We start from the raw sequence: 27,877 nt of genomic DNA on the forward strand, positions 1-27,877 counted from the left end.
ACGTAGACATTATGGTCAGGGACTGGATTATGCAGTATATGATGGCTCGATACATTCTACCATGCATTTCATATGACTGGAAACAACCAACAACCACCCGAGGAGTATGCCTAGATACAGTCGAAGAACCAATTGGGTCTCCATTTCACTGACCAGAAAGCAGTAATAATGAAGGGAAAACGGAATCCAGAACTCAAGACGACATACGATTTATAACAAGAGGATTAAAATAGAAGAGCGTTAAAGAGGAACCAAATAAATACATTTGTATATATATATATATATATATATATATATATATATATATATATATATATATATATATATATATATATATATATATATATATATATACACTTTATGTCAATTTACATTCGCAGTGGCAACGCGCGGGTGACGTACGGTGATGTAGCGGTACAATACCCAGTGCTTCACCACTCGTCATGATTCACATTAGTGGAGATGCGGTGATTTTTTTAATGCTCGCGTTAACTGCAGTTGTGAACTACCAACTGCCTAAGTGAATGTGTTACTTATCTTGACAGTCAAGGCGCTTTCAAGACATTCACTATCACCCTCGCTAGAAAAAACGGAGGCACGAATAACTGTAGCTTCATCACGTTTATTCATGTCCCCTGTTTTGCTTTATTAAGGCAAAAGCCTTAGACGCCTCATCAAACCCGAAAATTGACCGGCGTCCCGCGTCGCCAGCGTCAACACGAGTAATGCAAAAAATCATGATCACGTGATGGCGTCACCATACGACGTCATCACGACGTCACAGATAGCCAAAGTTTGTGATGTCACCATGACGTCACTATGATGTCATTGTGACGTCACATCACGGGACGCCGCATGATGACGTCATTACGTGACATCATCGCTTGGTCGAAGGTGGGTCGATCACGGAGGCCGTGCAAAACCACGTTAGGTGCAGAAAGCTTTCGGAGGGTGGCGGGGCATGATCGATGCACCGAATGAGAATAAAAAGAAGGTGGCTTTCGCCTTCGAGTCGTATTAGGTGAATGCATAAGGGATCTGTGAATTTTCTATGAAAGTGTGACTTAAAAAAAAATTGGTCCCACCGGGTTCTCCTTCTTCTCGTACATTATCCTTCGGAGTCACCCGAACCACTTATTTATATTTTTCGCAAGCTATGTAAGAGCCTCGACCTCTTGTTTACTGACGCAACCTCTAAAAAAGCGGGTCGCGCGACTGTAGCGTGACGTGGGGTGTGTGTTCGTGGCAGGGTGTGGGGAAGGGGAAGAGTGATGATGCGAGGAGGAGGAAGAGGAGAAGTGTGGCTTGTGGAACACTGCGATGCGCTGCCAAGATACTTCGCGCCGTCCATCCTGGCGAAGGGCCTCTGCGTTGGCTTGTGTTGCGAATCGGGACCAATATACAGCGGGCTAGGGGCGAGAGGGGCTTGAGAGTGTGTGACGCGAGGAGGAAGGGAGCGCTGACTAAGGTCTATTTTTAAAACGGCCGCCAAGCCCAGGTCTGGCTCTTCGAGCCCAGTTAAGGCATACGAGACGAGGAGCCGACGATTGCGCAACCTCGTTTCCTTCTCACCCGATGCGAAGCTCAAAAGAAAAGCGTAACAGAAAAAGCAAGCGCGCAATTTTTATTTTCTTTGATACGTTGACGTGCGGCTCGGTATTGCCTGCGTCATTTCCGTACCGTGCGTGTAATTAGTGATATACTACCCTTCAATTTCGACAATTTCGAAGGCGTTTGACGTTAGTAAAAAGCGGCTTATCTCGCAAGCTCTTCTTTATGTAATTACTGTCATGTCAGAAGGTGCACTGAAAAGGTTCAGTGTCGCTCCCAAACAACAGATTATATTGCATTTTTTTATTTTTGTTACTATGCTAAAAGGAGGTGCTATAGCATTACCGCTACGTAAGAAGTATTTACAATATCTTACGCCCTTCACAGATGACAGTTTTTGCAACAATATCTTTTATTTTTACTTTAACGCGACAAGCGAAATCCGCCACCTATAGGAGGCTGCGAAGACTCGTTTTATCTTTATTTGCGTAACAGTGATAATAAATGAAACATGAGCCGTTAACACTTGGCTTATTACCTCATTATGTTTCGTATAAGCTTTCGTGATTATCTCGGCATTACTTCGGGCATACATACGAGCCTCTGCTCGAGGCACCTCTAGTCCACAAGCTTGAATTGCAAAGACCTACAATGTCAATGTTGTGGATGCAACACTATGTACAGAGCGAACGTTCAAACGTCTTTGTCGCTAACAGTGAAGGCTTTTAATAGTTACTATAATCTTTATTTTCCCGTCAGTACATATTGATGGAAGGAGTAATAACGAAAAATCGCCAGGCATACGCCGAATACGCAGCACAGTCACAGCGAAAGCTGTAACGGTAGCCTTTCTAGAGCTTGTTGTAAACTCTCTTGGACCAACTAACATAAGTACACTTGCAAAGGTACCCACTACGCCATAAATAATCATAAGTTTTGTGAAGTAGAGGAGCACCCACTATGCCATTATTAGTCATTCTGCGGAGAAGCGAGATTGCCGCTACACATCTGCAAGGAATCATGTGCACTTGTGCTGAGGCTCATGACGATGAAGAATTATGTCTTAGCCCTATTGTAATAGGTGGGGAGAATTCAACTACCCACTCGTTGCGCGATTCGTATAGTGTGACGCCTAGTTGGTATTTTACTCGTCTACCACGCTGTATTACATGTGTTAACGTGATTCCTTGCCCGACATGACGCCTGTATAGGGTCTTTTTTCGCAGGAGATTCAAGTACCGACGTGGCTCTGTGGTAGAATACCCGACTGCTACGCAGTGGGCCCGGGTTCAGACTCAATCCGATGCTGCATTTTTTTGTCTCATTACGTTTTTTTTTTACTTCGCGCGATAGCGGTTACGGACATCGGCGGCGAACTACGGCATCAAAATCAGCTCCTGCTGTGATATAATAACAGCTTTCGCTGTAAAAGATCAGCCGTGTATAGCCTAGCGAGTTCGGCGTTACGCTGCTGAGCCCGAGGATGCGGGTTTGATCCCGAGCCCCGGCTAAAACATTTCGATGTAGGCGAAATGCAAAAGCCCCCGCGTACTTGGAATAAGTGCGCATTAAAGAAGCCATTGGAGTCCCTCAATACGTCGTGCCTCATAACCACATCGTGGTTTCGGCGCGTGAAATGCAAGAAAATTTTTTTTAACAAAGAAGTAACAATCCGCTTGATTAAGTGTTACTCCCCCCCACACACACGCACGCACGCACACACACACACAAACACACACACACACACAAACACAAACACACACACAAACACACACACACACACACACACACACACGCGCGCGCGCGCGAAGTCAATGGCAATAGCAAACAAAGAACAGCGTAAAGGTATACTGTTCAATAAAGAATTGTACTGAATAATTTCAGTAATTCAGAGATTTACGTTCCGGTGTGCCGTCGATCAATAAATACATGTTAACTCTGCCTTTTTAATGCATGTAACCGGCGATGGCCTGGTGGAGATGCCGTATTTTATTATTACCATGATTAACGAGCTCTTCGTACAGGAGCATTAAGTTTTCCACATTTTTTCAGAGCAATACACGCTAAGCTTTCGCTCTTGATCCTATATCTCGCTATTTTTGTACAGCTGAGGAAAGTAAAGAGGCAGGTAGAAGCGAGGCAAGTGATATAGTGGCATACAAGAGGCTTAAGAAAACACAGGAAGACGCTATGGAGCGCGCGAATTTGTTATGCTTAGGGAGAGCTTTACTGCTGACCCGGATAGCAAGAAAGCGTTCCTCTTTAGAATGCGTGCGCGCAAGGCATGCACGAAAACAGGAGGAGAGATGATTGCTATAAACGCCAGATGGTGCAGGTGCGAAGTTCGCACGAGGCCAAAGAATGGAGGAAAGAGAAAACAGTTTATGTTTCTTCCACCGGGCGGTAGGCACGAGCAGCTCAGTACACACGAGGCGAGCGAAGGACCGTCAAAATATTTAGGTTGGCAACCCCAGCGTGAATTGAAGAGCTGGCAACCAAATAAATATCGAGGTAGTCTAGGCTGAAAACGGGAAGGCTCTTCTCATCATCCGGGCAACAAAACAATGCACCGCTTTTTGCTCGAAGCAAAGAGATTGTGCGCCAATCCGCGCTTTGGAGGTGGTTGGCCAGCGAGGTTGTGATATCACTTGATCCGATGCACAAATATGGCGTAGCCATGAATTATTGAGCAATGTGGGGCATGAAATGATTGACAGCACAGTAAAGTGAACTGTACTATCATGTTCGAGCTGCTCTTCGGGAGTGATAACTACGGGTAGTTTTGCTTGCGTCATCATGACACCAGTTCTTTTGCATTTGAAAGGGAAGTGACATCATTTTCTGCTTCATCTGCTACAGTTGCCTCTGCCCGGCAACTGTAGCTTGCGCAACCGTAAGACATATCGGGAAAAATGTGCCGCGAATGAGACGTGCTTCGCATAATTCGAGCGCACTTGATTACTGGGGTATGTTATGCATGCGTAACTTTGACAGAGTACGTCACTTTCTGCTTCAATTCGGGGAATGCTTTTCTGTCGACGGAGACGAAGAAATACCCGTATTCGTGTCATATATCTCTTCGCTGTCAAAAAAGAAAAAAATAACTAGAAAAAAAACAACAACAAACAAAACCGAACATTTTGCCGTGTGCTAAATGGAACGCCAGTGCTAGTCCCTGGAAAAGAAACAAAGCCGACACGTGTCCCAGTGACCTCCGCCGTGAACACTATTTCTTGCTTGTCACCAGCAGCTTCAGAGGCGCGAAGAAAGTTGGAGAAGACAGTAAGCAATGAAAGAAGGAAAATATACGTCACTTGTCCCAGTGACACCAACCGTGAACTGGATTCGCACTTGTTGCGGCTTTTCAAGTGCTCGAACCTGTATGCAACACCGTGGGGGCAAACCCCAGAACAACAACTCTCCGAGCCAACTGTCGGGGGCGAGGGTGCGGACAAGATGAGGTGAGGGTGTGAAGCGCGAAGGGACGTTATATTTTACTCTCCCTCTCTCCCAGCGAGTGGAGTCGGTAGCCAAGTGAAAAACGTAGAGCTCGAGCACCGCGCCAGCGCCAATTGCAGACGACCTCGAGTGCTTGAATCGCAACGAACCTCCGGAGCTCGGACCCTTGCTCCGTCCCCCCGCTTCGGACAGGACGCCGCAGCGTCGGCCTCCGTGCCCCTAAGTGTGGAAAAAAGGCGTTTCGCGCCTTCTTCGAATCTCGTTTGACTCGGAAAGGGTGTATCACCCTTGAAGGTGAGCAGTTCTTACGCTTGACAGGCGAAGCTTGTGTTTTACGAGATTGTGTTGCCGTGGAAACCAACTTTACGAATTATACCAGCTATGACTCCGGCGAAACGTTACTCTTGCAATACACCCGCCGTGCTCGTTTGGCGGCTATAATATTGCGCTGTTATGCGGTTAAGTCAGTATCCATCAAGAACGGCAGTGGACTCGTATGGATTTTTGTACAGCTGAGCTCCGATGCGAAGATCTTCGTGGTAAAATCCGATCGTCAAGTCTGCTAAGGCGCTGAAGACTTTATCGTTCATGATTTATGACATATGTGTTATGCTCCTTTCTGCGAGTAATAAGAACGACAGAACTTATATTTGGCAGTAGCTCCATCTCCGTGTTTACCTTCAGGAGACTTCTAAAGCATTCCTACGATTTTTCTCTAGTGAAATTGTTGATTAGCGGGACGCTTGTCTTAGTCCGTGGATTACCGTAACTGCAGCGACTCTCACGATAATGTCAGGCTGGAGAATTATGCAGGTCGATGTGGAAGCCCGTCTAGAATTTGCTTCCTATAGCCGAAGCCGCGTATTATTAGCCACGATGATGTCAACAGCGCGAGTATTGCAACATTACGTCTATCTGAACCGCCATGATTTAGGATGTACGTGGAGTCTGTAGTCCACTGCGTCGGAAAAGAAGCAATGCTAGTTAGCTGACCTCATTCTCGCTACAGAACGTGTTAGTTTTTCTTTAGTTTCTAAGTGAACATAACCGAGTTGTTGGTGTTTTGGTGTGAAGCCCGCCGCCAGTCCTCAACTTGGTTGTAGCGCGACAAAGACGAGTTTAACGCACTGTAAAAGGAACACATCACGACACACACCTCTGTGTATGGTCAGAAGTTCTTTTTAGTAGAAGATGACCAACAAGCTAATTCGATCACCCCTATTCGCTACTGGGCATGCTGTAAGATCTCGCGAATTATTTGATAAACTGATGGACATTGTTGCGATACTACATCAGTGTCATATTGATGCCAGCATGTAAGAATAGGTTCATTTTACGTGGTTACCAAGGAACACATGAACTGGTTCTGCAATGGCGGCGATTTTATTGTTTACGTTTCGTACTGCAGCGTTGATCTTTGACCTTGTTGTTTTCTTTCTACAAAGACAAAAAAGAAATAGACGTAAACATGTATTTTGTGTCATTTGTACCGACTTCAAGAAACAGCTTTTTATGCCGCTTTATGAGTGAACTTATCGCGGAGTTCCCATAGTAATAAAAGACTCCAGCTGCAGCAACCACAACACAGGACCATAAATACTACATCAATGTGGCTACATAGTAAAAAATGTGCACAGCTTGAATAGGGGTACAAAATCTGTTTACGAGGCATTAAATCAATTCTTGTTCTCTTTTAAAAGTGTGCGACATACTTGAAGGTTACTGCGCGGGAAGGTCCGGGATATCACGAAGTACCAAGATTTGTTTTTTGAAATGCACGTCCATAAAAATGTCTGAAAAAAAGAAAAGAAAATAGGTATTAGGTAATGAACAAATAGCTCGCGTAGATTGTTGGGGACGCAGTTTTCGTCCTCGTTTAGCGGCCGGCCATGCTTCTTTATGCGTGCTACCCGAGCGTTCAGTTGATTCGTTCTGAACTCTTTGCTTTTATATAGATATTCTGCCGCGTTAGATGCTGTGTAGTTCTGTGCAACATTCGATAAGCTCACCCTATGGTGCGTCTAATATCACAGGGATGAAACGTCGTAGCCATGGAAGAATTAAACGTGTAATCGTGTGAGCAGTTAGCCGAACCTATGCCTGTTCTCTTTACTTCGTATTCTGGAGAACTCTTCCGGTATGCAACCTTAAGGGGCTTGGTCTTGAATAAGCTGTGCCCGGGACTTAAAAAAAATGACGGTGTATTTTTCAGAGTCGCTATAAAAAGCCACGCTGTGTGGATGATTTCCTTGAATTGAAAATAGTCGAGTGTTAGGGTGGGCTGAGGACTAGGGTTCCTGAAGCGGCACATAACCAGTATCGGTTAAAGTTGGTTAGCGAGGAACTTGGAGCGATGCCCGCACTGGGCTCAAATGACATTATACGTTTTGGTAGAGCCTGCTTGCTGTCAAATAGCCGTTTCTTTTTTCAGTGGAATGTTCCACTGAATTTGAAAGCCAAGCGCATGTTCTACAAATGACCTCCAATGCGTCGTAAATTACTGTACTTTCTCTGTCGGTAAACCGGCCCCACAGGCGTTGTGGACTTAGTGCCAAAGTAAAAAAAAGAAAAAAACAACTTAATTTGCACTTTGTGTACTAACTAACAATACTTTTCAAGCAATGAATCAAAACAGTTTCGAAAAAGCCATCAACTTGTTTCAACTCATTCTGTGTTAGTCCTTTAGCGTTCGCTTCATTTACGCGCGTCAGTCACCTGCGTGAAACGGCCTACATCTTTGCTAGGCTCTTATAGGTGTCTGCAGTACAGCTGCGCAGTAATTGCCTATTTGCGTATAGTCGAAGCCAGACATCGATTTACAACCTGGCACGTGTAATTATGTAAGGCCGCACTCAAAACGTTTTGCGTCCGCAAGTGTTCATTGACGTCGGCCATTTTGTTTCGATAAGAACGTGCGCGGAATCGCAAATGGCTTAACATTTCTCTTACTAAATATTTTGACGTAAGACGTCTTTTGTGGACACTGGCCGAGGAACTAGCCACTGACATTTCCTAGACCGCAGCAAAAGAGAAATTAGGATATATACCTTACGACCCAAAATGCTATGGAGTGTGCCGGTGCACTTGACTTTCAGAATGCAGTAGTAGTAGTAGCAGCAGCAGCAGCAGCAGCATCAGTAGTAGTAGTAGTAGTAGTAGTAGTAGTAGTAGTAGTAGTAGTAGTAGTAGTAGTAGTAGTAGTAGTAGTAGTAGTAGTAGTAGTAAGTGATTGTTTATTTAAGGAAATATATACAAAAGGAAGAGGCAAATCAATGGTCGCATTGTGACTGTCTAGCTCGAGCGACAGACACCTGAACGGAAGCCATCAGTGGCTGAGGGAGGAGTTAAGGAGAGGAAGATGATAGACGGGGCCCATTTACATTAGTACACAGATGAGTGTAATGAATAGTTACGTATGTACATAGAGGACGTAGAAATACGTTCTCACACGATGGCAGGTGGACACGAAGGGTGGTATCTTGAAATAAATGGCACCTGCAGAACCACACGTGGCAGCCCACCGTCGTAGTATGCACGGAACTGATGATGAAGACATGTGGGTATCTGCTAGATACGCAGTACGGCCGTTCGGGCGGTAGGAGTGCTTCACGGAGACCAGATAAAGGCGCGTCTAGTTATCGCCATAGTTAACCTGAACTTGCCTTAAGAGCCTTTTTACTCCTATACTGCTGACCGTTAAGAATATTTCTGGTTTGGGTTCCCTGATTGTAATCGCTTAGGGCACGTACCTTCGTAAGTATACGCCGCCCCACAGTCTGCGTCTGCAGTTAAGCTACGGTAGATGTATCTCCACTGTTTAGGTTACCTGAGGCTTCGGCTGCGAAGTTTGCGCTTTAGACAAACAGAAATGGGTGCGCCAAAGTATGGGGCACAGAACTTAGGTTAAGACACGTAGGTAAACCGGTAGAATCAGTATGCCAATTGCACGCGCATCACGATCAACGCTACCCACGGATAGGCACATACACACTATAACCACTCAGAGCACCCGCAGCAGCGGCTCCCGACAACCTTCTATTTGTCGCAGTGCACAGAACCAATGATTAGCGCGTAGCCATCACGTACGAACATCTCCAGCTCACCCGCGTACTGCCTTCGTACTCGCATTGATTTTACGGCCGGAAGCATAGTCTGAGGTGAACAGGAACGCGTGCGTATCACCTTTGAGCGCACTGCACTGAACTGAGCGGAGGGCCAGGGCAACGGAGGAATGCGGGGAGACAGAAACGACCGGTTACGGCTGAGGCTTAGCTAGGTAGGCAACGAGGTTAAGCCTGGTTAATGGACTTGTTTGGTCGTGGTCCCTATTACTTGCGTTCTTTCGCCGTCTTCTGCTGCCATTACGAGATTAGAAGTAAACGCTGGATGGACATTGACCAATGGGACCATCGGACGAGTAAGCTGCCATCACGGCTCTCGACAGGCTGGCGTACTGTGCTGTTGTTTATTTATACAGTGATTGGTGCCAGTGATCAGCAGTCTCGCTATGTTATAAGCGTTCAGGGACCTTAATAACGTTCCGAACACCTTGCGCAATCTTGCTCGTACAGCAACAACTCATGCGCTAGCTGCGTAGGCAGGGAGACGGATGCAGCGATTGCGGAGATAACCAAACCACAGGACGTAATGCTGTTTTCTCTTCATATAGAACTCGGTAAGTTATTGCGGCCCGTCTTGCTCGGCAAACCACTTACCGGCGTTAATTGCGACAACCCACGTTCGCGTCAAGTGAAAAGGAGTTTCGGACGTTGGTCGACGAGATAGCAAAACCAGTACCAGTTTATTATATGTAATGGAAGTTGACTTAATGAGTGTCTCCTGCTGCAGGTTCGCGATTCTTGCAGATCGCATGAATCACCTGGTTAAGAATACATTATTCGCGAGATAAATTTCGGAGTGGTGTTTCTTAAACAGTAGTACTTTGATAACTTCGGGCTAATAAGCCACAGGCCACGTGCCTTAATTGGGGAACCGTATGCCATCGGTAATGAATTAATGCCAATGTAACCAGAAATTGCGTGGGGTTCGAGGGATACGTTCTCAAAATCTGTGGCTTAATGTAATGATACTCCACGTAACGCATCAATGTAAGTTTGAGCGCTTTATTTTCATTTTCCACAGCGTTATTTAAGTGTTAGCTGTATAACGTCGACATATTTCGTTACAAATTCAAAGTGAATAATTCAGTGGTTAATTACTGGAATTGCGCTGATTACCTGACGTCACTGTGCAGTATGCTACGCAGGTATAGTCGACTTCTCGTTAGGTAATCCACATGACGTAAAAGAATTGCGACGCCGTTACTACAACAGCCATTGGCTGAATCTGTTTTTAATATTGAATAGATAATCTGGTATGTGGAACCTTCGGTAGGTGACTGAGATAAAAATACCTGTAGAGTATTTCTAATGACAGTTTAGATACCTATATGTATGAGGGATACATCTGAACGTACTATGTTTTCAGTGAAGTGGTGGTGAAGGTGTTTTAGCACGTGGGTTAGCTGGCATAGATGACCCCGTGTATGCCTTCTATATACTGCTCACAAAAAAAAGCCCTCTGCAGGTTTTCTACTGACATTTTATATAAATGTTTATATAAGCTATATAGGTCATAGATGGAACTGGTTTCATTAAAGTTGTGACGGTGATGCATCAGGCAGGTTAGCCTGGCAAACGCATGACCGGGTATATGCGATTTAAAGGGCTCACAAAAGAGTTTTACATGCTTTCTACTGACGCCCTGTATAACCGTTTTCGTGAGAGGTGCACCAGAGAGTATGAATGCTGTTATCGTTACCGCAGATAACCTGCCGTCTCTATTGCGAAATCTATTTTCACGAGAATGGACAACCCAGCTGGTACACGCTGCCTGTATGTGCGGCCGGCAGGAGGAAAGCTCTGAAGGCTTCTTGCTGACTGTCTAGATAAGTACCTTAGCGAGGGGTGGGCTAGCTAGACACTTTTCGAGTTCACTTTTTTATCTGTCTACCTCCATCTCGTTATCTCGGCCCCCCACCTGGATTCGGCCTAGCAGGTGGCATTCATCCGGTCTCCTGGGAGGTAGTAGACCCATTCACGTATGCGCGAAAAGCCGCCGTCACAGTTTCCTTTGCCTTCTACTCCGCAGCCGTGGAGATATAGCCGGCGGTGCCGGCTCTGAGTTGGACTTGAGTGCCGGCTCCTGCATACTTTATTAAGCCGTATATATCGGTTCCGAAACGACAGGGCGAACGCAAGAATTAAAGCAAAGAAACGTGGGGGAGCTTCGTCTAGACCGCTTGAATATTTATGTGCATAAAGGCCGCGGGCGTGAGCGGGTTGTAGGGATGGCTATACGCCGAGCCTAATGCCATGACGTTGAATGTGCTGTGTAGGGGATGCATGGTCTCTGAGGTATATGTGCCCTAAATGTCAAACCGTGATCCTACGGGAATGCGCGCTAGACGCTAGCAAAAGAGCGCGAATAACCGTCGTTGATTATGCACGACCTCTCGGCGTACGCACTTACCCATTACACGAGAAAAAAAAAAGACGAAGAGTCGTGTTTCCACGGATTAGACGATGAACAGCAAATTGGGGTTCGTTAGTTCTTGCATGTTGCATTTATGTAAAATTAGATAACGCGCTGTTTCCGGGAAGGAGCGTGTCGCAGTAATGCGACTGACGCGGCACGCTGTTCGTCGTAATCGAGTTTGTTAGGTGTTACCGAATTTGTGTAAAAGTTTCGTCGGAGGAAGACGGTTCAGCTACCTGTACCGCCGCAGAGGTGGTAAATAGAGTTGGTAAATAGAGTAATAGAGTTTTTTTAACAGGGCTGGTTTACCATACGCTAAGTACGGCAATTCGATACCGTCGAGGTCTTCACGTAGCTTTTTTAACAGCATCGACGGTATAATGCTGGTAGCCGTGGCCTTGCGGTGTGGCGAAAGCGAGGCTCGGTAGGAAGGGCCGATGGGAGGGAGGGGTGATTCTTAAAAGGAAGAAGGAAATGAAAATGAAAATTGGGTGTGGAGTGCACGATAACTGTCTCTCAAGTGAGGACAACTCAACGGATACACTCACGGGGCATTGGGGAATGAAGAGACAGTGAGAGTGAAAAGAGAATGGTAAAAGAAGAAAAAGAAAGGTATGAGTGGAAGAAAAAAAAAGTGAGGGGGGGGGGTGAGCAGGAGAACGGGCGTCCGAGTCACCGTGGTGAGCGGCTAGAAAATTCGTTTGACTAGGCTGCGCCGTGCCGAGAAAGGCCTGGCGGAAAGGGGAAAGGCAGTGTCTTGTCTAGAGGGGCGAGATTGAAGGTTCGTGGAAAGGGCGAACCGATTTGAGGCGCGTCAAGAGGGGCGAGGGTGAGGCTCGGCCAACTATGGTGGCTAGAGGGGGAGGTGTGACGGGCGAGAGCGGAGGGCTGTACGAATTCCCAATAAAAGATGGCGGTCACACCAGATGGCGCTACCTGCGCCGTAGGTGCTTGCGGCGGCATTTGCCTGTCTTGCGTATGGCCGCTAAACGTTAGTTTCACTTGTTTCTAATTATCGCTTATACCCCGCGCCCGTGCTAGCTTCTAAAGGCACTACGTGTTTGTTTCGCTAAGAAGCACGTGTTCAAGTTAATAGCGATGTTAAGCAAGAGGAAAAAAAAAGAAAATCGAGAATGCTTTTAAATCAGACGGAACTGGCGTGCTTCCAGGTTTACATATTTAAATATTTTTTAATATCGGTTTGCTTTGACGTGTTTAATTTGTAACAGTGTGCTAAAACTGGGCTAGTTGGTTGATTTTCATGGTAAAAGCAGCACAAAAAGACGGCTACACGAGAAGAAGAACGACACAGGACAGGCTCTGAACTGTTCAGCGCTGGTCCTGTGTCGTTCCTATTATCGTGTTCCTTTTGCACTGCTTTTACCATATTTATAGGCTGCTTCAGTTGAACTAAACCACTTGCTCGGCTGCGTAGCTCAGTTGACTTTAGTCTTTTTTCCTCATGGTGAAATGTAAACTGTTTTACAATCGTTCATAGCGAGTACATTGGCTGCAGTGCAGTGCGTTCTTTTTTTGTCTCTTCATCCGCACTCACTTCATTTCCTCTGCATTGTAGGGGGTTGTCTTGAGCGCGAAATGTTCAAAGCATTTACATTTTTCGGCTCCTTTTCCTTGAGAAAATTGAAGTGGGGATCGAAATGCTGCAGCTGGAGGCTCTTTGATACTGAACATTTTATTTTATTATTTTAGCGATAGTTCTATCTATACAAGGACCAATGATTTCTGTTAACTTGCGGCTTTAGATGCATACTAAATACACGCAAGGGAAATGGTAAAACATGTTTATTTATCACACATTTGTCATCCCATAATTATGTCAGGCATTTGTTATCACATACTTCCCCATCACGTTAAGAGGTCAAATTACTCGACCCTCCTCAACTTCAAGTGTTTTTGGCGCTCCCTTTGGACACTCCTGTCTGCTTTTCTTCTTTCTTTTTTTAGTAAAGTACTTCGTGCGTCCGGGAACATCGTAGGCACAGCGTCTTCTGACAAACGCGGGTTATCTCAACAACCTCACCGTTTATAATGTGTTGGTATATCCTTTCGATGAAACTCACGTTGAAGTGCCGCTCGCAAACAACGCTGTCCCTCGTCAGCTCTTTGTCAGTCCGCTTAATATTTCGAACTCATTGCTCTTGCCTCGAGAGATCCTTCGGGGCTTTAAAGACCGAAAGCTTCTCCGAGCACGATCTATACCAGCCTTTACAGCCAGGGACGAAGTATGTACTTGCGCGATTTGACGGCATGGTTCGCAGAACACGTGGGTACAGTGGTGGATAAACAAACGACGGCAGCGAAGGCGAAACATCCGAACAAGGTGACGCCACAGCACAGAGAGAACAAACGAGCCAAAGCAAGCGCGGCGAGCACCTACTACTACACGAGCGCCCCTTGCGGCGGCCAAAACTTTCATTGCGTTCCGCGCACCCTCTCCCACGGCGGGGATGCAGCGCCCGTCACACTTCCCCCTCTAGCCACCATAACCCAACTGTTTGTCAGAAGTGGGTCAGTGAAGGGCGTCGTGGAGTATAAAGGAGGGTGTCAGTTCTTCGGCAGTTCGCTCTTCCAGGATGGACAAGACAGTTCGTACTCCGCGGCAGAAAGGTAGAAAATGTCCCACAAAAGGGGGGGGGGGGGCATCGGCTTCGCTGTTTCGACGGGTTTCACAGAGTGGAGCCGGCTGTGTCTTTTTTTTTTTAGTCGGTAAGAGCTATGTTAACTACTTCAATCTTCTCGTCACGTTACCGCACAAAATTAGCAACTCGCGTCCGGATAAAACGTACAAAACAAGCTACGTGCCGACCACGACGAAGAAATGGGCATGGGCTGATCGTGTAGCTAGAAGCCAAGAAAACTGCTGTTGAACAAGAGTAACAGGCTGCATTACAAGAAAAGGCAAGCGCTACATGCGGAGGACAACAGTTAGGTGGGCAGATGAAGAAGTTTGCGGGGAAAACGTGGCCGAAGCAAGTACAGTACCGGGTTAATTGGAGACACATGGGAGAGGCCTTTGCCCTGCAGCAGGCATAAACAGGCTGATCAGGATGACCTACAGGCAGGAGTCGCGTTTAGTAGCGCGAATACCCGTACGATGCTCCGTATACCACTTATACGCCTGCATCGTACACCGAGCTTCTTGTACAACGGTATTGGCGTCTAGTGCTTAACGTGTCGATAAAACCATCTCGGAAGGTCGCTTGACACTCACAACGCGGCTACAGCTAGCTGCAAAGGAACCGCTGCAGTCGTCTTAAAATCCGTATGCTATTTCTGACCTCTATACGTTACTTCATCTCCCGGCTACTGCGTAGCGTTGAGGCGGGGCTCTGCTTTTTTTCTTCTTTCGTATAAGCTCACCTGTAGACGCAAAAGGAAGTGATACAGTTGATCGGCTTGTATGTTCGTTACCATTTTTGTGGTGGCAGTGCAGTTGCTCTTGTTTCGATGGTTTGATACTTGTAGACGAGCGCGAAAGTACACGCTAAGTTGCCGTCGGTTATCTCAAAACATCTATAGCTTGTGAAATTGATGCTATCAGCTTTCCTAGCGCCACACGGGCACATGTACAGAAGAGTGATCATAGTTCTTTTGCATATGTGTATTACCTTGTAACATTCCGTTTATTATTCTCATTTTGTAGCGTTGTGCAATTAAGGCAGAGAGCATATGTACTGTCCAGTTTAATTCAAAATATGTATGCGCCTACCCTAAATTGCTTCTTTTGATTATGTATTTTACCCCCTTTCCTGCAACAGCCTCAAATGTGAGGCTACCAGTATGTTCAAATAAATAAATAAATAAATAAATAATAGGCAAAAAAGAAGAAGAAAAAAAACGTCATTATGAATCCAACAAAAATAAAGTCAGCCAGAAACAAGGCATCCATTTGCCCACACCTTCATTGCCGCCATTGCCGAAAGCATAGCATGTGGTATGGCAAAGTGGACGACTACTGGCGCAGTTGAGCGTCTTAATATTCATTCAGCGTATACCTGAAGCCGTAAATTTCGTCAATAAGGCTCACGTTAAAAATAATTGACCCTAATGGATGTCTTGCGGGCCAAAGATCAACAAAACCGACGTAAAACACGGTTTTTTATAGAAGAGAGCCGAAATCGTATAGAATAACAGAACAAAAAGATTGTAAACAAAGCGAAATTTTTAATATCACGCATTGTCATCATAGCTATAAAAATTTGTGGATGATGTAGTTTGAGAAAGACGGAGCCACTTTTCTGATTCACAAATTCTTTTCGCCTATACGTGTGTGTTTTCTTCCTTTATTTCATCCGCTATTGGAATGTTGACAGGGTCCTGGTAGAACATTACAAAAGTCTTGCACAACTTCGTGTTTTACTTCAACACCGTTGTAAACACCGCCTTGCTCGGTATAATTACGTGCTCGGCAACATTGTTGTAAACGACGCAATTACGACTCACTCTCGCGACTTGAGACCTCCCGGGGCTGACACGCAATACTGCGTAGAAAGTGCTGACACCACTTGCGTAACGGGCCACCTTGCACTCTTGAGACTTTGGACTGTGGGGAAGGAATGTTGGGCTCGCGGCCCGGAATGCACCCCCTGAAAGCCCACTGCGCAACGCTCCCCCTATTCGCATCTGCCAAGACGCCATCTTCTCCATTACCCTTTCCCGTTACTTTTCCTTTGTTTCTACGTCTATATGCGCGGTAGTATCCTATAAGGATTCATTTCAAGCTCCGTCTGAGAAAACCACACCACATCTCTGCGCCTCGCGCCTCTGCACCGAAAGCCACATAGTTCGCGAAAGACACCGGTATTGAATGATGTTCGCTTCCGCGACGTGGCGTCACCCATATTGGCAAGCGTGATTGGACGATCCATATACTGCACATATTTTTGCTCACATGGCGAAAGATGTGTCTGCCACTGCTTTCTTATGTAGTATATCTGACCTTAGGGTGTCCTACCAAGCTATTGTCCCATTTATTATATATGTCTAATTAGTCAAAAGCTAATTCACATAGCTTCTATCTATCTATCTATCTATCTATCTATCTATCTATCTATCTATCTATCTATCTATCTATCTATCTATCTATCTATCTATCTATCTATCTATCTATCTATCTATCTATCTATCTATCTATCTATCTATCTATCTATCTATCTATCTATCTATCTATCTATCTATCTATCTATCTATCTATCTATCTATCTATCTATCTATCTATCTATCTATCTATCTGTCTGTCTGTCTGTCTGTCTGTCTGTCTGTCTGTCTGTCTGTCTGTCTGTCTGTCTGTCTGTCTGTCTGTCTGTCTGTCTGTCTGTCTGTCTATCTATCTATCTATCTATCTATCTATCTATCTATCTATCTATCTATCTATCTATCTATCTATCTATCTATCTATCTATCTATCTATCTATCTATCTATCTATCTATCTATCTATCTATCTATCTATCTATCTATCTATCTATCTAAAGTAAATTACGGTGACTAACATTAGCAGGAGCACCGTCTGGAATATACAAACGTTCTACCATATCCATGATTATACGCCGACCTCAACCTTGTCCTGAACTCACCTTGCCTATTTACAGGACAACCTCGTGGCTGCCAGGTTCATTATCGCACCGTTACCTTCACTCATCTCTCCGCTTTCTGTCTCGTTTGTCTTTCAGACGGAGCATCAGTGTTTCTGTCACTCCCTTCTCACACCCATCTCACTCCCTTCTCACACCCTTCTTTGTGCCACCATCGTTCTTGTGTTCTTCGTGTTTCATGCGCTTGCCCTTCAACATCTTTCTTGGCACATTCGTTCTCTCCTCTTTTCCGTTCCTTTTAATGTTGCGTTTGAACACGAAGCCCAAACGATTCCTTCTCACTCCCCGTGTATATTCTGGTCCTTGCGTCCACAGCTTTGTTCTTCTTTTTTTTTTGCGAGAGAGAAAGCGTGATTGGCACGTCTCCCCCCTCTGACATCCAAGTTCCCACAGGTGACCTCCTGGCCGCGCTGTTTTGTTGCTCCATGGGGAGCCTGTTTGCTTTCGCCACGTGTGATCCAGCCGATATTGATAAGGCAAGCAGAGCGGGCCAATGTAGGTTCTACTGGGAACCTCAGGTTGTAGAGGCGCTGCTGGGCTGAAGTAATAGCACCCGCTGGCATTCCGAAAGTTCAGGCTAAACTATGAAGCAAGCGCAGACCGGAAAGTTTTCTTCATGGCTAACCACGACTTTTCATGGACATCGTTTTCTTGGTTTTATGTTGGGAACATAATATCCCCACTCCGGTCAGGTGTTAGTAGATCACGTGACAGTAATTTGAGTGGTAAGGAATGGGAGGTAATTTTTTAGGTGAGGCTGCCTCAGCACGTCTGAATACCTGCGTAGTTGAGGTAACTGGAAGCTGGATTATTAGGTGTGTAGTGTGTCCAATAGTGATGCAGAACTATCGATGGTACTATCGATACTATTGATAGCTGAGTCACTATCGAACTATCGATGGTAAAAGATACTATCGATAGTGCTATCGATAGTAAGTAATATCGATAGTTTAAAATCAACAGCGCGAACTCATTGCAGAATAAATTTGGTTCCCCGCGCGCGTGGTACATAGTGGATCCGGAGGAGCAGGCTGAAGGGCAAGAAAGTTGACATGCCTGCATTCTTCACCAGAGTGCTTCGCTGACACATGGTCATAAAGTCAAACTATTAAGTTGTAGCGGAAAGGAAGCCATTACATGGAGTGGAACAGCGCGGCTTCAGTTTTATGTTGTATTTGATGATTGCAAAATAAAAAATTATCAAGAACTAAGTTTGTTAATTGTAAGATGTAACTGGTTGCTTTTAAATAATAATTTATTGATGGACATATGTCGCCATTTTCACTGCGCAAATAATTTCGCTCGATAAAAATTTTCTCATAAATTAAGCGAAGTTGATATTAGGCTACAGCAAATATTTTGGCAATTTGGCCAGCCATCAACAGCATCGTTATTCGCACCACTATGGATAGTTTGTCACGTTTTTGTGACGGTGAAGAATGCTGCAGGAAGACTGGGAAAGACGAAGCTCTTTTTTTGGTCGAACTTGTGCCCAGAAAATCAAAACTGAGAATACAAGCGATACACGCTGTGCACTGATTGCGGCGAGAACAGTCGCCGGCCGTCGAGTAATCTGACAATCGGTGGAATGCTTCGTCTTTTATACATCAGTCATCAAACCTTCCAGTGTTATCGCTATTGCTCGCGTAAGCTCTCGAATAAACTTGAATATTCGCGTCCGGCGCGTAACCTTAAAAAAATGTCAAACAATCGCGAAACTTCTCAAACATTGCGGCGCGGTCTGCGTCAAACGCAGCTAACAGTCTGTGGGTGAAACCAGATACATCAAAACAAAGCAGTAAACACTCGTGGCAGTAATATCGCTACTAATATTACCAATGGTACTACCGATTTGACTATCGATAGTTTATCGATAGTACTACTATCGATAGTTTGTTTACACTATCGATAGTTTCAAAGAAACTATCGATACTATCGATAGTCAATTTACCGATAGTTCTGCATCACTAGTGTCCATTTGGGTCACGTGGCATGAGAAGTTGAGGAGCAAAAACGTTATTGCGCTATGCGTATCTCAACGGGCACACAACTTGGATTCGCATTTAATATCATTGGTGGTATCGCACGGGACCAATTTAAATCATCGTAGATGGGCCGGGGAAATTAGGGAAAGGGCGGCGGGCAAATCACGCCGTGATTTGTGCCTTCTTTTTTTCCTTGCTAGATTTTCGGTTTTGTTGTTTGTTTTTCCTTTCTTCATTGTTCGAAAGCTGGAGCTTACTTTTCATGATTAGAAAACTCCCTTTTTGGTTATTTATACTACCCCAGCCTCACCATTGAGTAAATATTGGGAATATTTTGAATTTTTCAAATGCGACGACTGAGTCCTGCATTCTAGTCACATGGGGGTATCTCAGACCGGTTGCAGTACATTGTAAGTCTATATCGCAGTACAGGTGGGGCTACGGTGCAGCTGTATTTCGCGCTCTCCGTGTAATGTAACAAAATAAGTGCGGTGGTTATTATGAAGTCGAGGGTTCGATTCGCGGCCTCGGCAGCTTCATTATTATCCCTGCAACAGGAAAGCAAACACGGCCAAAGGAAATGGTGCTTTACGGCAGTCGCATCGTCTTTCAAGATGTGACACTGTCAGAGAGTTCGTGACTTATGGTTTCTTTGTATCGTCGATAACTTCCCTCTTGTGAACATGTTCCATCGACCTGCACGTATGATCGTAGGTACTTGTATAAAAAAAAGCATAAAGGTAGAAAAACTCTTGCCGTAAAGCTTAGCACTTGGATAAAAAAAAAACATTAAAAATCAGAAAACTCTATCTATAATGCATAACCTAATTTGCGACGCGACATTTTTTTTTTCTCTTTGCAGCCGGTTCCATATGCCTGTCCTCTACCCGTCAGCCCTACCGTTGGGTCCCAAATCTACATACAAGGACTGGTACCTGAGGTATCCGTACGGTAAGTCTGTAGCCGCGCGCGAAAAACGCCTGCTGCCTGCGAAAAGTGCAAGCTGATAGAACTCACGTCCTGCAACACGCATGTGGCGTAGAATGTTTTTCCTTTGTGATTACTTTCCTACTCACAACGCGCGACATGGCGGTGCAGGTACTTTTTGACTGCCTGTTTTCATTAGCTTGAACCGAGCGTTTTTCATTTAAAAGAACATTACTAAAACACTATCAATCGAAGAAAGGAAGGAAAAGAGGATAGAGAAGAAGGCAGGAATGTTAACCAGATAGCGTAACCGGTATGCTACCCGGCACAGGGGAAAGGGATGCGGAGATGGAAAGAAAATATGCAAGTAACGTCTATAAGCCAGTCAAGACATTGAAAAAAAAACATCCCATAACCTCAAAGTTCGTTTACACAACGTCTCTAAAGAGGACATGAAGTGCAGTCCAGTCACATCACAAAACGAAAGTTGACGCCAATTCTAGTTACAGGGTCAGCGAATAACTTTACATGAAATGGTAAGCATAGCGCGGCAGGGGCAGGTCAATCTATGTACATACAGCGGAATTTCTTTATTTACAAAACGCTATTTTTAAGAATTTACAAGGATGTCTCTGGCGTACAGAAATTTGTTTAGCGCCGCTAATGCCCACGTTATGGTCTGTTCGTGTGTGTTTGCCTAGCCAGTGCGCTCTCTGTTCGCAACATTAGACTTAATTCACGTGTTCTCATCACATCTTCATCGGTGGCGGAGCTCATCTGGCCCCTTTTATGAGCAAACAAGACGCTGTCACCGTTTTAAACAAGCGCCCGCTGTTTTCTCGCGTATTCGAAGAAAGAACCCTCGACACATTGTTTAAAGAAACATATTAAGAATAAGTAAAGCAAATTAAGCGGCAAGCTAATTAATTATGTTTTTGCAGTATCAAAACAACCACTTCTGCAAAAGGAGGCAGTATTTCATAATGAAAAGCCGTAATGAAATAATGGGGGCAATGTGACCGTGAAGTTACCGCACAACGTCCTCCTGAAGTCATACATTCTAAAAGAAAGGAACATGCAGCGGCATATATTTCATTATTTATTGGGAAACAAGGACAACGTTGTAAATCCAAGGAGACCAGACACTCAGCCTAACACAGTTTCGAGAACTTGTACGTCACCAGAAGGATCAAAGTACGCTAAAAATGTCCGAAGCTTGTGACGTAGTTATGAACTATACCGGCGTTTCGATACAAAATAGGTGGAACTAAGCTATAGTTTTTATTTTGTTCACCAATAACTGCTGCTCTTACAGTGAATAATTGGTAACGGAGTCCCGAAATAACGCGTTTTATAAATGTAAATTGATGTACTGCTGCCGTTTTGTGTTTTTTTGAAAGGAAAACGATTCAACCCTCTAAAAAACTGGTTCTTGGCCTAGTTTGTACATGTTATGAGACAGGCTATGAAAGCTCATTGCCCGTTATAAGTGTCTTTTTTTTAATTTCGAGAGTTTGCCCAACGGCATACATAGGTAAATATACAGATAGAGGCCGGTTTCCGCTATATACATTAACAGTGCTCTATGGTGGGGCCCATAAAGCCACAAATCATAATCCGGTGGTCTCGTCGGATCAAGGCCCACTGTTCTCAGGTGGCGCCGCCGTATCTTGTTCAGGCCAGGGCATGTCCATAACAGGTGCTTGATTGTGGCCGCGGACGCTTCAGTGGTACAGAATTATATTGACACTTATAAAAAGAATTATAAGTGTCAATGACTCGTTCTGTGCATGTGATTGGGTGTATTTTTTATCTCCTCATTTGTGAGTGAATTAAGCTAGTCGAAACCGTCGCCAGTGTTGTCCTTGTGTTTTCATTTTGTCTTGTCTCTGTTTTGTGCGTGAATGTTTAGCTGCATTTATGTCTCATATTTCAAGCCTCATATCTAGCTCAACTGTGTCAGTGCACGTCTCGTGGTGTAGACCTAAGCGAGTTTTAGAACGGCATCCGTTGTGTCCGTAACGGCTTTGCGTACACAGGAACACCACGCGTTGACCAGTGAACATGAGCAGAAGTTTTCTTCACGTGCTGTATGCGAAGTACGCAAAGCTGTTACGAACGCAACGTGCGCAGTACTAAAACTCGCTACTATCCCAGTGTTTTTTGTCGCATGTCACATCTACACATACCGAGGTGCGGGCAAGCGTTCTGTAACCTTCATGTGCATTATCTCACTGCACTGTGTGTTTGCATGTTGCACGTTGGGAATCGACAGTCCTGAAGAGGAAGTCCTGTCGTAAGTGGAGAACTCATCCCTCATTTCATCTTCGTTTGTTTCTTTTTTTTTTGTTGTGCTGGCATTATAAGCGTAAAGTTAAAAAAAAAAGATATGTGCTAGTTTGTGCGAGAGCGATAGTATTTGCTCATGCAATACCGACCATGTTAGCTATCGTACTACTGGCATAATAACAGCACTGTTAGCTATAGTGTAGGGAAGTGCTGGACCCTGTGGGCTAATATACGTTAACGTTGGCATGCGCAGCTGCTTTTGGGTACTATTTGTCGATATTGGATAGTGCTGGCTACATGTTGGCTCACAGTGACTAGCTTTGGCCACTATTCCCTGTCAAAGTCGTTGTTAAGTACCACACACTCGCTGACGACTGCCGGTGGCACAAGGTGTTTACGAACTACAGTTATAGACCCTTGTACCGCGAGGTAATTGAAAGTCATTAAAGGCAATAATAACAAATTTCTCTCTCGCATTTACCGCTATATCCTTACTGTCTTTTTGTGTGTGCCCGCACAATCAGTGGATCTAAATAACGGTTTTGATGGTCGTTCTTCTTCCAGGTTTTCCGTTAACCTTCAGAGAGGAACTGGGGAGGCAGATCCCATACAGCTCCATATTAACCCGCGCTTTGAACCGGAGGGACCGGTTGTTGTCCGCAACAGCCGCGAGGGCAAATCGTGGGGTCGTGAGGAACGTGAGGGCACATCGCCTTTCGCCAAAGGACGACCCTTTCTACTCGTCATCACTGCCTCCACCCCGGGCTATGAAGTGAGTTGTGCCTGTAACACATCCTCGCGCTCTTCTCTTCTTTTTTTTCTTCTTTTAATTTAGTGTGTGATAAATAGACGCTTGGACACTATTATAGGGCCAGCTATCGTAAGATCAGAGATATGAAAAGCTGCCACAAGAATAAGAACAATAGTTTTACAAATGAAAACGATACTGTGGAAGCCTGTCAGACCTCTATACCAAAGCAGCTAAACATAAGAAAGGAAGTTTTTAGACACGCCCAGGCACACACGTATGCGCATACCGTATTCACAAAGCCGTGTTTTGGATTTTTTTTTTTTGGTAAAAGCAAGCTCCCATTGGCTGGTCGCCTACGCTAATAATATGTCGATCTTTAGAATTGGCTAATGTTTTTTATAACAACAAGTTCTTGCGCAAGATGTTTCTGTGCATACGGGCGCAGTTAAATAGCCAGAATAACGCAGGCACATTCTGGTAAAGCAACAAAAGGAATTCACAGTGCACATAAACTGATGATAATGCCGCTGTCGGTGCCTGTTATCTGCGAAAGAATTGCAGATAACGGGTACCGAAAGCAACACCACGTGACGTGACGTCATTGACTAAACCTCTTAAAACTGACACGCCAAGGACGACAAGGCAATTTCGACACAGATAGGTCTGCCTATAGAAGCGTCGTCCCGCCTGTCTGAGTGCATATCTTGTTCCCGTTAACATAACATCTCTGCAGTTCACTATGAAGCGTCCGTCATGTGTCTCAGCTAACGCCATCTCTTCTTATTTTCTCTCAATCGAACAGCTGGCGGTTAATGGGCTTCCTTTCGCGACGTTCGATTATCGACAAGGACTGGCTCTTGCCGATATCACTCACCTCTGCATACACGGGGACGTCATCCTCCGTTCTGTGCACATACCTGTTCCGGAGATGGTGAGTCGCGTGACCAAGCTTTCGTCACTTCCCAGAGTGCATGACACTTTTCTAGCTGGTCCAATGTTGCAGTTTGCACGCGAGGGAGCGGTACTACATGCCATGGAAATCAATCTGGAGCCTCGGCACCGTTATTGAGAAAAGTAAACGTAATCACTCATAAGTAACCCATAAATAACGATTGCTAAATGCGTAATCATAATAATATGTACAAAAACCTGATAAGGCACACGTACCACGTTCATATGACGCATAAGCAAATGAGCGTACACGTTTCACATCTGTTCTCAGTGACCAATAAAAAAATGTTTCGCATGTGCGCATGTATTATGTGATTACATGATAAGGATTTACTGTTAATTATTTGATTAGCCTATATTACCCAGCGTATTGTACATGTCACGCTGTAACTGATGTATCAAAATGGGTATTTAAGCACAGGAACTTTGTCATAGTTTGGCTATTAATATGCTAGAGTGAGTTTTCAGCTTTAAGTCGTTCAATGAGTCAATTGCAAATAAATAGTTACCATATGAAGTTTGTTTGTTTTAACTCCGACAGTATTTGCGTTTTTTTTTGTTTTTTTTTATATACGCTCTTAAAGGTAATGAGTTAACGTGAACGAGTTTTCTAACTTCATTTGATACGATACCGTATTTAGACGCTACAGATTTAATGATTACGGCCGTTGACTACGTGATCAAGAAATCAAAGAATCAAACGAGCAGTTCATCTAGCGATGATATCTACATAAGTGATAAATTTCGTCGGTGCTTCAATACATCGCATAATCAGTGGATGAGGCTGGGATCAATGGATCGATCAAACATTCTTTCGACTAGTCGTGCAATCCATGCGTTTCTCGCACATGACAAACTGCTCTGTCATGCTACCAATACAGCGGTCGTGCGAGCAAGCGCTCGGTCAACCAGTTAACTGCCCGATAACTTATTCGGCTGGGTTATTGATCATCGAAGCTGGTCTATAAATTGTATGTCACGCGGGACGTCGCAGCAACGCAAATGGATTACAGTCAGTGTTCTTGGTGTTTTAGTATGTAACAGGAAGCATCGTGAAAAATGAGGCGTTATAAAACAGAACCCGATTTGGCTCTTCTCTGTTCTGTCCTTCATATCATCGGCATTACATCACATATTGGGCACAATACAAAAACATGGTCGATCCTTCCGTCATAGGAATCGGTATAACAAGAAAGTGAACCGTCTCTTCACAGGAGTAGTTGATTGTTTATTGTACAGCGATAAATAAGAGCTGGCAAATGTATGTAGGTGTTTGGCAGCTGTAGATCAGTTTGACGTGGATGTGCCCACGTTGACGCTTAGTGGCACATCTGTACAACCCGACGACTAACGTCCACGATCATGATTTAACCCTTGCAGTAGCTGAAGTAGTTAACACACACCTGAACGCAGCCTACGGTGAATACCTCGCAAAGGTGGCATAAAAAAGCAAATTAACACTGGTACTCGTTATGCACTCATTCAAAGCGTCAACATTTGACGAGAGAAACGCCGCGGTGTGCGCTCGCCAGTAATATGGTAACCTACGACTGTGCTGCCCCACAGCGCTTCAGGAATGCAAGATAAAGTTCGTAGCTTCAGCCGTGAACGTGGGAAGGCGTTCCGCTTCCCGCTGTTTCTCTGCGCCAAAGCATTCTCCGCGCGACATTCGTCCTTCGTCTTCATTGCCCTTCTGTGCCGCTTATTGCAGCAGTTTTATTAGTCTTTGCTGTAGCACTCGAAGCAGTAGGCGGCGGAGAAGCGCCGTTGGTGAATGTGGAAGCTGCACTACTCAGGGGAGAAGACGTCACATGCTAACACGGCGCGAAAGGCAAAGCACGTACTGCGTCGCCACCGAACCGAACCACCACGGTGCAATTGAACCGGCCGCAGATTTTTCTAAAATAATGCACCGATAGCCTCCGTTGCGTTGAAACTACCGAAACGCTCCCTGTCGGCGCTGATTAGCGTCATGATAGAGTGATTTATTTCACCGCTCCGAGACGGCGACACCGCTCCCACCAACTATTTGACAGGGAGAAGGTGTGGAGACATAAGACGCATTTGTGAAGCCTCGTGCAAGAGCGACGGTAGCGCAGTGGGTGGAGCGCCCGGTACCTATCGTCGCGGACCGAGAGGTCGTGGGTTCGACTACTAGGTCGCCCTAATCAAAAGAACCTTTTCTTCTGGTTTTTCTTTGTCATCTGCTCATGTGAATATTGCCCACGTCACTTCCGTGACGGAATTGACGTCAGTGAAGTCTTGGTGAACCCTGGCATAAAGCACCTTCGTTTTAAAAAAAAAAGTTGAATAAAATCGTGTACTTTTTGTATTTAGGTGCACGGTAAAGAACCCAAGGTTGTCAAAATTAAATCGGAGTCCAGTACTAGGACGTGCCACCAGGTTTATATCGTGGTTTTGGCGCGCAGAAAAGCGGAAGTTATTTACATCCTGGAACACGGGTAATCATAGATAGCTTATTTAAGAAAAGTTGAAAGGAAGTCAATATTAATAAACAGAGCTGAAGACGTAGGGCACAGCTAAAAGAAAACTGGGACATGGTGCGTACCACATTGCTGGAAGTCATTCCTCCTACCTGATCGCTCAACTGCCACCACTTCTGAAAGAAAAGCTTAAGAAAAACTAAAAGAAAGGCTTGAAGCTACACCTGATGGGGTGCAGGGGAGTGGTTTGCAAAAAGCACACCAGTCTTTTTGCATTTCACCGCCATAAGGATATGTACCACTCATTGACATAACCAGTTCGCTGAGGATGGGCCTGGTCCTGGTTGCACGGATGATGACTAACGCAGAATAAAGCACAATAGACCGATCACACCGCGAGCTGCACTACGCCACAGCTTGCGCAGTGCATGCTGGTATTTGGAGTGCTCGGTATACATTCAGCTGCGTAGCTACTGCCTCGGCGAGCAGAGTTGGCGAGCTTTAGTGGCTTTATATGGATAAATCACGATGGTTTGGTTCGATTGATGCGCTCCGGGATGTGAGAACAACAGCCTGACAGCAAGAAGACCTCTGACTGCACGAGTTACCAAACGATGTCAAACTCCGACAGGAATAGGTGCGACAAATGAACAGTCGGACACAGCGGCAACTACGGTACACTTTCTTGTCCAATGTGTTCCTGAATTTCCTATTTACGGAATAGTTGTATTATAAGTCCGCACACACTTTTCCACCGCGTTCAGCGTCTTATGCGCCGAGGCTTCGTGCAAAATGGGGAAGCACGCAGCAAGCAGCCGCACCAGCATCGCTAAGACTACTTCCAGTAAGATGGCGGCAGCACCGCTTCCGGAATCTCGCGCATGCGCACAATGTGTGATGAAATCAGTCTATACACTAGAGGGGCGATTAGTTTGCCCCAGAGCTCTCCGATAAATAATAGCGTACATATACATTGTACTACACGGCGTTCAGCTTATATTCTAAACAAATATATCCAAATACTCAATTTCTGGCGTGCGTAACACGTTAGTGACGCATTTTAGAGAAAGCAGTTGATACTCTTATGATTAACTCGAACACACGATCTTTACTCGCTAAAGCTTCTTGCGAATGAAATTTCGCTCCCGTCCTGCTGGACAGCGGTGCACATTGGACAAGCATGGCGACATTTTTTCGTTCATGGCTGGAAGCGTCACGTACACGATTAATTCACCTTACAGCTAGTGATGTGAAGACTTGTATTTCTATTTATTTTTTTGAACCTTCTTTGAATGCCTTCTCGAATTGTACTCCAACCCAGAGGCGGCGTAAGAATGTTGCATTAAAGCGCAAAACTCGCGATGGCTGTA

The 27,877-nt window shown here is 45.0% G+C and overlaps 1 protein-coding gene across 1 annotated transcript in view; it reads left to right on the forward strand.

The window, feature by feature from the left end:
- Positions 1-27,877, forward strand: part of LOC119373287 (galectin-4) — an 85,130-nt gene that overhangs the window by 35,167 nt on the left and 22,086 nt on the right. The window contains exons 2-4 of the mRNA XM_037643311.2: positions 20,008-20,096; positions 22,926-23,133; positions 23,915-24,043. Coding sequence (XP_037499239.1) covers positions 20,008-20,096; positions 22,926-23,133; positions 23,915-24,043 — 426 coding nt within the window. The remainder of the gene's footprint in view (positions 1-20,007; positions 20,097-22,925; positions 23,134-23,914; positions 24,044-27,877) is intronic.

Source organism: Rhipicephalus sanguineus, chromosome 11 (assembly GCF_013339695.2).
Source record: "Rhipicephalus sanguineus isolate Rsan-2018 chromosome 11, BIME_Rsan_1.4, whole genome shotgun sequence".
Classification (NCBI taxonomy): Eukaryota; Metazoa; Arthropoda; class Arachnida; order Ixodida; family Ixodidae; genus Rhipicephalus; species Rhipicephalus sanguineus.